General features: G+C 45.9%; 1 protein-coding gene across 3 annotated transcripts in view; it reads right to left on the bottom strand.

The window, feature by feature from the left end:
* B4GALNT2 (beta-1,4-N-acetyl-galactosaminyltransferase 2 (SID blood group)) overlaps positions 1-11,792 on the bottom strand; it is a 32,476-nt gene that overhangs the window by 5,809 nt on the left and 14,875 nt on the right. For all 3 annotated transcript variants that reach the window (XM_006166152.1, XM_006166154.1, XM_006166153.2), the window contains 3 exons: positions 10,290-10,376; positions 3,300-3,487; positions 1,351-1,491 (listed from right to left, as the gene is read on the bottom strand). In XM_006166152.1, coding sequence (XP_006166214.1) covers positions 1,351-1,491; positions 3,300-3,487; positions 10,290-10,376 — 416 coding nt within the window. The remainder of the gene's footprint in view (positions 1-1,350; positions 1,492-3,299; positions 3,488-10,289; positions 10,377-11,792) is intronic.

Below are 11,792 nucleotides of genomic sequence, written 5' to 3'. Positions count from 1 at the left end.
CCCCTCTCCCATTTACTTGCATGTATCGCATTTTCAATAAAAAGGCACGATGATTCCTAACAGTTGTCACTCCTCAGAGAGCAATCTCTGGGAGTGTCCGGCTGAGGACGTGCATGAAAAGGCACGAGGCCTTAGTCTTCCTTTCCTTCCAGCGTTGCCTCCGTTGAGCCAACCCACCCCCGCTGAGGCTGGTCCCCGGCAGGCAATGAAGAAGAGAAGAAGAAGAAGGAGGAGAAGGAGAAGAAGAAGAAGAAGGAGAAGAAGGAGAAGAAGAAGAAGAAGGAGAAGAGGGAGAAGAAGAAGGGGGAGGAGGGGAAGGAGGAGGAAGAAAAGAAGAAGAAAGAAACCTCCACTTCCTTCTTCCCCATTTCTTCTGGCCAGGCAGCTGAGGACTTCGAGGATGATGGAGCAACAGGAGAAGGGAGCTGGGCCGGGATGACATTAGAGGCCACGCAGCTGTCAGCTGCTCTCTGTGTCAGCTACTGTGTCTTGGTCCCTAGAGAGGAGCCCAGGGATGTCTTTGAGAGGATGTCTCTGAGATGCTCTAAGACTATGCCTTTAGAGTATTAACCATGGTCATAAGGCCACACACCTTTGTGTCATTCCCTTTTCCTCTTCTCTCTCTCTTTTGTAGAGAATTGACTCTTAATGTTTTTATTATTTCATTCTTCTTTAAGAATTATTTAATTTTATATATTATCATTATTTTAATTTGACCAAAGAGAGACAGAGAGAGAAAGGGAAAGTGAGAGAGCCACCAGGCCCAGGACTCGAACCGCAGTTTGCCATATGGGAGTCCAGTGCCTTAATCACCAAGCCAGCCCCATCTTTTTCTTCTTTTTAATGTCATTTGGGTCATGTATATATATATTTTTTCTTTTTTTGGGGGGGGAGAGGTTTTTGCTATAGGGCGCATGTGCTCACCAGACAGACAGACAGAGACAGAGAGATAGAAAGCGAGAAATCACCCCCCAGGGGGGATGGCCACACCGCAATCTCTTCTCCTCCTCTCGGGATCTTGGGCACGCACGCACACGCGCCCGGCGTGAGTTTAAGCCACCGGGTCCGGGACTCGAACCACAGTCGCCTATGTGGGAGTCCAGCGACATAGCCCTTACGCTAACTGCTGATCCCTCTGCCTTGTTCTTCTACTGCATCAGCCCCTCTCCCTGCCCACTCAGCTTCCCTCATATACGGGGCTGTCAGGAAAGTCATGATGCATTTTCACAGGGAAAAACATGGAAAAATATGGCATGACTCTTCCCATGACCTAGTGCTTCTCTCTCTTCTCCCCCACTCCCCACTTGTACAGGTTACAGCTGGGTAAATAACACTGGCTGCTATCCCTACCACATCCAGTTCGGTGTTCTCCAGGACATCCACCAGCACCTCGATCTTGGTCCTGTTGTTGAAGAAAAAGTCATCATCCACCCAGAGCACATATTTGGTTGTGACCTGCGATATGGCCAGGTTCCTACCAGCAAACCAACCCTGTGGGAGAGACAAAGGTAGGTCAGTGGTTGCCCACTCTGGTTACATTTTTTTTTTTATTGGTTTATGCTATAGGGCGCGTGCGCTCACCAGAAATACAGAGAGAGACAGAGAGACAGAAAGTGAGAAATCACCCCCCAGAGGGGATGACCACACCCCAATCCCTTCTCCTCCGTTCTCCTCTCGGGATCCTGGGCACACGTGCACATGCACCCAGTGTGAGTTTAAGCCACCGGGTCCGGGACTCGAACCACAGTCGCCTCCATGGGAGCCCAGCGACATAGCCATTACACCAACTGCTGTCCTGCACTCTGGTTACATATTAGCATCAGCTGGGAAGAGTTTGCAATTCCCAGCAGCCAGGCCACACCAGGAGAACGAATTCAGAAGCTGTGGGGGTGAATCCGGCCACGGCCAAGGTTGAGAACCACTGGGTCAAAGGGAGTCTGTGTCTCAGAGAAACACTGGAAGGGACGACGAGGACAGGATCGAAGCCGGAGACAAAGAAAGGCTGGGAAGAGTCCAGGTGGTGGCACAGAGGTAGCACAACTGGACTCACATAGGAGAGATCACGAGTTCAAGTCCTAGGACCTCTCTGAGCATGCAGGGCAGGTGTGCGCATCCATGATTTGGGCTGGCTGAGACTGGGGGTCGATTATGGTACAAGAATCCTGCTAGGTGTCTCTCTTTCTCTCGTAGAAGAAGTAAATAAGTAAATATTTTAAAAACTATATAAAAGGAAGATTTGCGGAAAAAATAAAAGAAAGAAAGAAAGAAAAGGAAGAAAGATTAGAAAGTTCTGCCCTGGACCAGCCAGGTGATGTGATGGTTAAGAGTTTGGGGCAACTACCATTCAAGCCCTGACCCAGCGGTGTTTAACAATCATATGCTAGGCTCATGCGTGTGCATGCCCAAAATCCTAAGGGGAGAAGGGAAGGTAGTATGGTCATCCTCCCTGGAGTGATATCTCACTTTCTCTCTCTCTGTCTCAGAAGAGTGCACATATCCTATGCAGGGGAAGGGGACTCTCAAAAAAATAAACAAGGAACTGGATCCTACACAGCTGAGTGCATGGTTCAAGTCCTGGACTGGTGGCTTGGTGGCGCATGTAAATGTTCTCCAAAATCCTGAAGGAGAATGGAGAAGGGATTGCAACATGGCCAGCGCACCTGGAGGAAATGATTTCTCATTTTCTCTCTCTCTCTCTGTCTCTCCCTGGAGAGCACATGTGCCTTATAGCAAAAAATGAACAAAAGTCCTTTCTCCACCCTGTGTTCTCTAATGAATTGACTGAAGTCCTCTTTTGCCTTTTATTTTCTGACAGTGGTTGCAGTTCTCCTTCTACCTCGAGTTCTGGGGAAGTCTGGTGTGTGTAATACCTCCTCCTTTGTCCTTGCAGTAATGTATGTGGGGAGGGGAGAGAGGTGTAGGGAGGAGAGAGTGAGGAGGGAGAGGGGGAAAGGGGCAGGAAGTAAAGGTAGAGGAGGGAGACTCCAGCTTGGATGGAACCACAGGGGTTTCTCCGCTGTTGGGTTGGCATGCTAGGAATGTCACCTCTGGTCACAGTCAATTCCACACTAAAAATGAGGAAAAGCAGAATAACCACCCCACCATTAATGCAGAAAAGTGAGGCTGACCCAATTTCTCTCTGCATCTGAGGGCAGCAAAGGGATAGAGGTGAGTCCTCCCCACTCCCATTCCAGGACTCTGCTTTCTTTGCAAGAGCGCTACCTCTTCGAGGGAGAACCTGATTCTGGGGCCTTCTTGTCCTGGGACCCACGCGTCCCCCCAGTCCGGGAGGGATGTACCTTCCCAAAGGGCATAGCGTAATACTCCACATGGTCATCTTTAATTTCCATGGGCTTCTCACTGTCGTCAGCCACAATTACAGTCAAGTCTGGGTAATAGCGTCGAATACTCCGGAGCAAGATCATGAGCTTGTGGGGGCGGAAGAAAGTCTTGGTGGCAATGGTCACCAGGTTTCTGAGCTTCCTCTCTGGATTAAAGAAAAAAAGAGCGGATGTCAGACCTCCGTCCTGAGGAAGCCTTAGTCTTGACTTTCTTCATTCCGCTGCTGCTTTTGTTTTTTGGGGAGAGGATTTTGCTACAGAGCGCGTGCACAGAAAGACAGAGAGAGACAGAGAGACAGAAAGTGAGAAATCATCCCCAGGGGGGATGGCCACACCGCAATCCCTTCCCCTCCATTCTCCTCTTGGGATCTTGGACATGCATGCACACATGCCCAGTGTGAGTTTAAGCCACTTGGTTCGGGACTCGAACCACGGTCCACTACATGGGAGTCCAGCAACATAGCCATTACGTTAACTGCTGGTCCCCGATTTATTTTTAGTTTGACCAGAGAGAGAAAGGGGGAAAGTGAGAAAGCAAGCCGCCAGGTCCAGGACTAGAATTGTGGTCAGCCGTGTGTGTGTCCAACACTTTAACTACCACACTACCTGCTGGTCCCCGAAACGTTTGTTTTTTGTTTTTGTTTTTTTGGAGAGGTTTTTGCTACAGGGTGCATGAGCTTGCCAGAAAGACAGAGAGAGACAGAGAGACAGAAAGCGAGAAATCACCCCTGGGATTGGCCACGCCGCAATCCCTTCTCCTCCGTTCTCCTCTCTGGATCTTGGACACGCACGCACACACGCCTGGTGTGAGTTTAAGACACCAGGTTTGGGACTAGAACCACGGTCGACTACACGGGAGTCCAGCAACATAGCCATTACGCTAACTGCTGGTCCCCCAAAACCCACATATTAAATGTACAAAAATAGAGAAAAGAAACACACACAACCATGGCTGCTGGAGGAACAGGTGGGAATAAAGTATGGACCATAAACTACGGTTGTATCGGCAACCTTTGTCTTTTTTTCTTTTAAAATTTTAAAGGGCATGTACACTCTCCAAGGGGGGAGAGAGGGAGAGAGAGCAAGCTCTCCCTAGGAGGATGGCAACACCACAGTCCCTTCTCCATTCTCCTCTCTGGACTTTGGGTACATACTCATAGGCATCCTGCATGTTTTTCAAGCTACCGAGTCCAGAACTCGAACCAAGCTATCAGCCATGTGAAATCCAGCCTCCTTAGCCACTATGCCACTGACTGGCCCAGCCTTATATCTTTAAAACAAATCTGAAGTTAAAAAAAAAAAGAAAAAGACTTTTAGTGAATTTTCTTGTGCTTTACAGTAATTTTGTTTATTATTTTATTTTATTTTTATTATTAATATTATAATACCAATATTTTAAAAAATTATTTATTTATTTAAATCCATTTGGTAGGATTTTTATTTTGGGGGGAGAGGTTTTTGCTATAGGGTGCGCGTGTGCTCGCCAGACAGACAGAGAGAGACAGAGAGACAGAAAGTGAGAAATCACCCCCCCCCGGGGGGGGGGGGTCATGCCGCAATTCCTTCTCCTCCATTCTCCTCTCAGGATCTTGGGCACGCATGCACATATGCCTGATGTGAGTTTAAGCCACCGGGTCCCGGACTTGAACCGCGGTTGACTACGTGGGAGTCCAGCGACATAACCATTACGCTAACTGCTGGTCGCTTATTTTTTAAATTTGACAGAGAAAGAGAGAGAAAAAGAAAACAAGCTGAAAGGTCTGGGACTCAAACCGTGGTCGCCAGTGTGGGAGTCTAGCATGTTAACCACCTGCTGGCCCCAATTAATATTTTTGAGAGACTTTTGCTGTAGGGCATGTGTGCTCGCCAGAGAGACAGAGACAGAACTCCTCTCAGGATTTTGGGCACACATGCACATGTGTCCAGCGTTAGTTTCAAGTCTCTGGGTTCAGGACTCAGATTGTAGTTCACCATGTGGGAGTCCAGCACCTTAACCATTACGCCCCCTGCTGGTCCCCCAATATTATTCTTTTTCATTTGCTATAAGGCGTGTGCATTCAACAGAGAAAGACAGAGTGAGAGAGAAAGTAAAAAGGCAAGCCACCAGATCTGGGACTCAGATCGTGGTCTGCCATGTGGGAGTCCAGCACCCTCAATCACCACACCACCTGCTGGCCCCTTATTTTTAACTTTTCAGATAGATAGTTATTACTTTAAGCAAATATTTCAGATCTTTCTCATTAGATATTTAACGTTATTACCTTAAAATTACAATTTAATTTATATTTTAAATGGAATTAATTTGTATAGACTATGTCATACTTCTTATATAGGTAGTATATTCCAAAAAATGCCAAGTGATTAAAATTCTAAATACACAAGGGGTATTATTTAGCCATAAAAAACAGCAATGCCTTGGAATTTGATAGAAAGTGGACGAATATGGAAGATTTGTTGCTGAGTGAAGCAGGTTGGGCTGTGAGAGACATCGTATGTCTCCACTGAACTGCACTCTATGGTAGACACTGAAACACTGGAGGACATAAAAGCATTAAAAATTGTTGTGGACACCAGAGACAAAGTGGAAGGAGAGTGTGGGAGGGGAAGAGTGCAGGAAAGGAAATTAGGGGGAAAAAATGGAGAGATAAGAGACTTGTGGGACCAGCAGTTGGCGTAATGTCTATGTTGCTGGACTCCCATGCGGTTCACGTCCCAGACCCAGTGGCTTAAACTCACGCCAGGTGCATGTGCGTGCGTGCCCAAGATCCCGAGAGGAGAATGGAAGATACGGGATTGCAGTATGGCCCCCCCCCAGGGGGGTGATTTCTCGCTTCCTGTCTCTGTCTTTCTGGCAAGCGCATGTGTCCTGTAGCAAAAACTTCTCAAAAAAAATTTTTTTTAAAAAGAGATTTGTGGGACACAGACATAGTTTATTATCTGTTAATGAGGATGTGCATAGTATTCTCAACTGGACTGAGATGCATATCATGCTGGGTGAAATCTCTTCACAATCTAAATGATGTATAGCAATTGAATGCATAAATAATAATAATAATAATAAATAAAATAAATTCTAAATACACTAAAAGTTATATCATAGGGGTCAGCAGGTGGGATGGTTGGGGCGGTGGACTCCCACATGGCCAACTGTGTTTCAAGTCCTGGTGGCTTTCCTTCTCACTTTTTCTCTCTCTCTGTCTCTGTCTCAGTCCCTCTCTGATCAAATTGAAATACAATAATAATAATTTTTTAAAAAAGTTATACCATGAAAATATTTCTCCCCATCTCTGACCTTCAACTACTGTTTCCTTCCAGTAAGCAACCAATATTACCAATTTCTTGTTTATTTTCCATTAACAAGGAATTTTTAAAAAAAGTTTCAATTAAAGAATTATTTATTCAATTTTGTTTATTATTATTATTGTCATTCAGTTTGACCAGAGAGAAAGAAGGAGAAAACAAGCCACCAAATCTGGGACTCGAACCGTGGTTGGCCATATGGGAGTCTAGCACCTTCACTACCACACCACCTGCTGGCCCCATTACCAAGCAATTTATAAACATCCATTCTTTTTTCTCTTTTCTTTTAAATTGCCAGAGGGCATGTGTATTCCACAGAGACAAAGGGAGAAAGCATCCCCCAAGTGGGACTCGTTCACAACACAATCCCTTCTTCATTTCTCCGTCCTGTCAGGATTTGGGGCATGCACACACATGTGCCCAACCTGTTTTGCAAGCCAAACGGACCAGGATTGAACCAGGGTCAGCCACATGGGATCCAGCTCCCTTAACCATTAGGCTACAGGGCTGCCTCTCCTTTTCTTCTTACACAAATGGCAGCTTACTCTTCTCTTCTCTTCTGCAACTTACATCTTGGAAAGCATTCCCCATTTGCATAAAAAAACACCTTCCTTCTGTTTTGTGACCACCCAGCATTCCAATACATAGATAGATCACACAATTTAACCAGTCTAGCCTAAGTGTTTTTGTCATTGAAAGCTATATTGTAATAAATAATCTCAAACAAATGTCATTTCACACGGATGTAAATATTTGTAGAATAATTTCTAGAAATAAAATTGCTGGCCCAAAGGTTAGACACATTGAAAATGTTGACAGATAAGGCCAAATAGCCTCCAGAAAAGTATCCATTTACATTCCTGAGTGCTTGTTTTTCCACCCCTTGTCCAATATCTTTTGATGTGAAAGTAGTTTTCACATACACTTTCTTAATGAGAACCTGGGGACATAGCCCAGTGGCTAAAACTATGGCTCAATTTAATTTTTTGTGAGCTATGCATTTTTCCATCAGTTTAGATTCTTTTCTTATCAATTCAAAGGCATGCTTTTAGTTTTCAGAGGTTTTTGCCTTAGGGCACGTGCACTTGCCGGAGAGATAGAAACAGTAAGAAGGAAAATGAGAAATCACCCCCTAGAGAAGATGACCATGCCACAGTCCCTTCTCTTCCATTCTCCTCCTGGGATCTTGGCCACCCATGTGCACCCACCATGATTTTCAAGTCACCAGGTCCGGGACTCGAACCATAGTCAGCTCTGTGAGTCCAGCGACATAATCACACCATCTGCTTGCCCCCGAAGGTACTCTTAAGTAAAAGTAAACCTTTGACTTTAATGTGTGTTGAAGATATTTTTTCCCAATTTGTTCCTTGCCATTTGACATTGCTTATGGTAGGTTTCTACCATAAAAGCATTTCAAAATTTTACATATTTTGTTTTTAGTCTTTTTAAATTGTGATTTCTGATTTACATATAAACATTGTACAGCTTTGTGGGGTACACTATGGTTTTTCAATGCATGCATATAGTGTGTAAGAATCAAATTAATTTTAGCTTTTTTAAGGCTTCTGAATTTTGTTTCGTGCCTTAAACTCTAAAATTATTTTTGTTTTGTTTTAGTTTTTGCTATAGAGCACGCGCACTTGCCAGAAAGGCAGAAGGAGAAAGAGAGAGGGAGGAAAGTGAGAAAGCATTCCCTCCCCCAGGAGTATGGCCATACCACAGACCCTCCTCCTTCAGTGTTTTCTTGGGATTTTGTGCTGGTGTGACTTTCAAGCCACTGGGTCTAGGATTCAAACCACACAGCTGGTCTCGTGGGATCCAGCTGCCTTAGCCTCCACGCCACCTGCAAGCCCTCTCAGATCGCTTTTTTTCTTTTTAAGAATTATTTATTTAATTTTATTTATTCATTCATTTATTTTAATTTGACAAGAGAGAGAGACACAGAAAGAGAGAGAGGGAGAAAGCGAGAAAACAAGCCACCAAGTCTGGGACTCGAACCGTGGTTGACCATGTGGGAGTGTCCAGCACCTTAACCACCACACCACCCACTGGTTCCCCTCAGATTGCCTTTTAAACTGCATCCTCACCCTCAATACTTTAAAAATATTCAGATATCTGATCTATTTGGAATTTACCTTGGTATGAACTATGAGATAGATTCAACTTCTTATCTTATCCATAGCTACACAGTTATCCCACATGATTTCATCTTTTAAAAAATTAATCAGCTTTAGGGAACCAGCAGTTAGCATAATGGCTATGTCGCTGGACTCCCATGTAGTCGACCGTGGTTCGCATCCCGGACCCGGTGGCTTAAAACACACCGGGCGCGTGTGCGTGCGTGCCCAGGATCCCAAGAGGAGAATGGAGGAGAAGGGATTGCGGCGTGACCATCCCCCCTGGGGGGTGATTTCTCGCTTTCTGTCTCTATGTCTCTCTCTGTCTGTCTGGTGAGCACAAGCGCCCTATAGCGAAAACCTCTCCAAAAAAAAAAATAATAATAATCAGCTTTATTAATTAATTAATTTAAAAAGTTTTTGCCAAAGCGTGCATGCCCTTGCCAGAGAGGAGAGAGACAAAGAGAGATGGTGAGAGAGAAAGTGAGAAATTGTCCCCTGGGGAAATGGCCATGCTGCAATCCCTTCTCCTCCATTCTCCTCCCAGGATTTTGGACACGCACACACATGCACCCAGCATGATTTTCAAGCCACCAGGTCTGGAACTTGAACTCTGGTCAGCCATGTGGGAGTCCAGTGCCTTAACCACCATGTCACCTGCTGGCTCCCATAATTTCATCTTTGATTTGTTCACCCCCCACCCCTGGTTTAATGTGTAAAACTATCTTCTTCCCACAGTGAAGTTCCAATATGTACTAGGTCTATTTCTGGATTTCCACCTTGATTCCACTGATGATCTATTCATGCATCAGTGCCACCATATTATCTATTACTACTACTTATTACAATGTTATCATTTTTTTTTCTGCTTTAGGACAGGTGTACTCACTGGAGAGACAGAGAAAGTGAGAAATCATTCCCCAGGGGAGATGGCCACACCACAGTCTCTTCTCTTCCATTCTCCTCTTGGGTTTTTGGGCATATATGCACGCATGCCTGCTGTGAGTTTCAAGCCACAGCGTCTGAGACTGGAACTGCGGTCAACCAAGTGGGAGTCCATCACCTTAACTACTATGCTACCTGCTGATCTCCATTCCTTTTTTTAAATAGGCAAAACCACATGTTAAAATAAATATAATTGGGACCAGCAGTTGGTGTTATGGTTATGTTGCTGAACTCCCATGTAGTCGACCGCAGTTCGAGTCCCGAACTCGGTGGCTTAACCTCACGCTGGGCACGTGTGCGTGCCGGCCCAAGATCCAGAGAGGAGAATGGAGGAGAAGGGATTGCGCCGTGGCCATCCCCCCTGGGGGGTGATTTCTTGCTTTCTGTCTCCCTATCTCCCTCTGTCTTTCTGGCAAGCGCACATGCCCTATAGCAGAAACCTCTCCAAAAATGAATAAATAAATAAAATAAATATAATTAAGCTGTAATAGGACTGTGTCCTAAAATTCTCCCCAAAGCTTATTAAGAATCTTATCAGTAGAGCTCTACAGAGTCCCACGGTGGGACCCAAGGATAAGGGCCTTACCTGGTCCAGGGTCATATAACTTGGGTGTGACAGGATGGCGGATGGTCACTGGAAACTTGGCCACTGAGGACTTGGCCTCCAGAGTCACTGAAGGGAGAAAGAAAGCCATATTCTAGGCACGGTGCCTCTATCAAGCTCCTTGCTGCCCCGGGGAAGCCCACGTGGAAGGGAGAGTTCTGGCAGGGCTGAGATGGGGAGCCCGTAGAGTCTGTGACCTCCAGGCTCCTGACTTGGTGGTGTCTGGGGGGCTTGCTGAGCGCCTCCTACGCTCACATTTCTTCGCTGTGAGAATGCGGTAGGAAGCGTGGCCTTGGGGTCACAAGACTTGCATTAAGGGCGACTTTCTTGTGTACTATGAAGGGTCACCAAAAGCTCGTGAAAAACACGTACAATGAAGGAACTGTGCATGGATTTCAAAAACTATGGGGGGGTGAGTTTACTATTAAGGCATGTGCACTCGCTGGAGAGAGACAGAGATGGACAGAGAGTGAGAAATCACCTCCCAATGGGGGATGGCCATGCCACAACTGTTCTCCTCCATTCTCCTCTCAGGATTTTGGACACACACGCACACGTGCCCAGTGTGATTTTTCAAGCTATTGGGTCCGGGACTCAAACCACGTCGTTGGCCATGTAGGATTCAGCTGTCTTAAGCTCCATGCCACCTGCTAGCCCCTCAAAAAACTACACCAAAATAAGCTAGTATTTTAATTTTATTTTCCTACAATTTTTTTGAGGTCCCCTCACACTTAAAATACCTTGTGTAAGTCACTTCGTCTCCTTTTGCATCTACAAATCCAAAATAATAACATCCACCTATTTTACCTCACAGGGTCTTTGTGAAGGGGAATGTCTGAAATCTGAAGGTGGGAGAACTAGACTGCAGTCATGCGTAATCTGCCCTGTGTTTCACTTTGGTCTGCAGGTTTCCTGGGAATGTATCTTGTGTGGCTAGTCAAGAGAGAAAGGGGGGACCAGCAGTTAGCGTAATGGCTATGTCGCTGGACTCCCACGTAGTCGACTGTGGTTCACGTCCCAGACCCGGGGGCTTAAAACTCACGCCGGGCACGTGTGCGTACGTGCCCAAGATCCCGAGAGGAGAATGGAGGAGAAGGGATTGTGGCGTGACCATCCCCCCTGGGGGGTGATTTCTTGCTTTCTGTCTCTCTGTCTCTGTCTGTCTGGCGAACACACGCACCCTATAGTGAAACCCTCTCCCCCCCCCAAAAAAAAAAGAGAGAGAGAGAGAGAAAGGGGTGCTTTTTAAAAATATTATTATTATTTTTTAACATGAGCCGGGGGAGACAGAGATAAAAGGAAAGCGAGAAAGCAAGCTTCCAGTTCCAGGACTCGAACCACGGTCAGCCATGTGGGAGTCCAGTACCCCAACCACCATGCCACCTGCTAGCCCTGAAAAGGGTGCTTTTTCTTCATTCAGAAAGAAACTGAGGCTGCACTGGGGGGTGGAAGAATTGTTCTCCCCAGGATTTCTGGAGTGGAGGG

This window comes from Tupaia chinensis, unplaced genomic scaffold (assembly GCF_000334495.1).
Source record: "Tupaia chinensis unplaced genomic scaffold, TupChi_1.0 Scaffold144171_2, whole genome shotgun sequence".
In the NCBI taxonomy this organism is placed as follows: Eukaryota; Metazoa; Chordata; class Mammalia; order Scandentia; family Tupaiidae; genus Tupaia; species Tupaia belangeri.
Note: the sequence above shows the minus strand (reverse complement) of the source record. Positions and strands in the feature narration are given on the sequence as shown.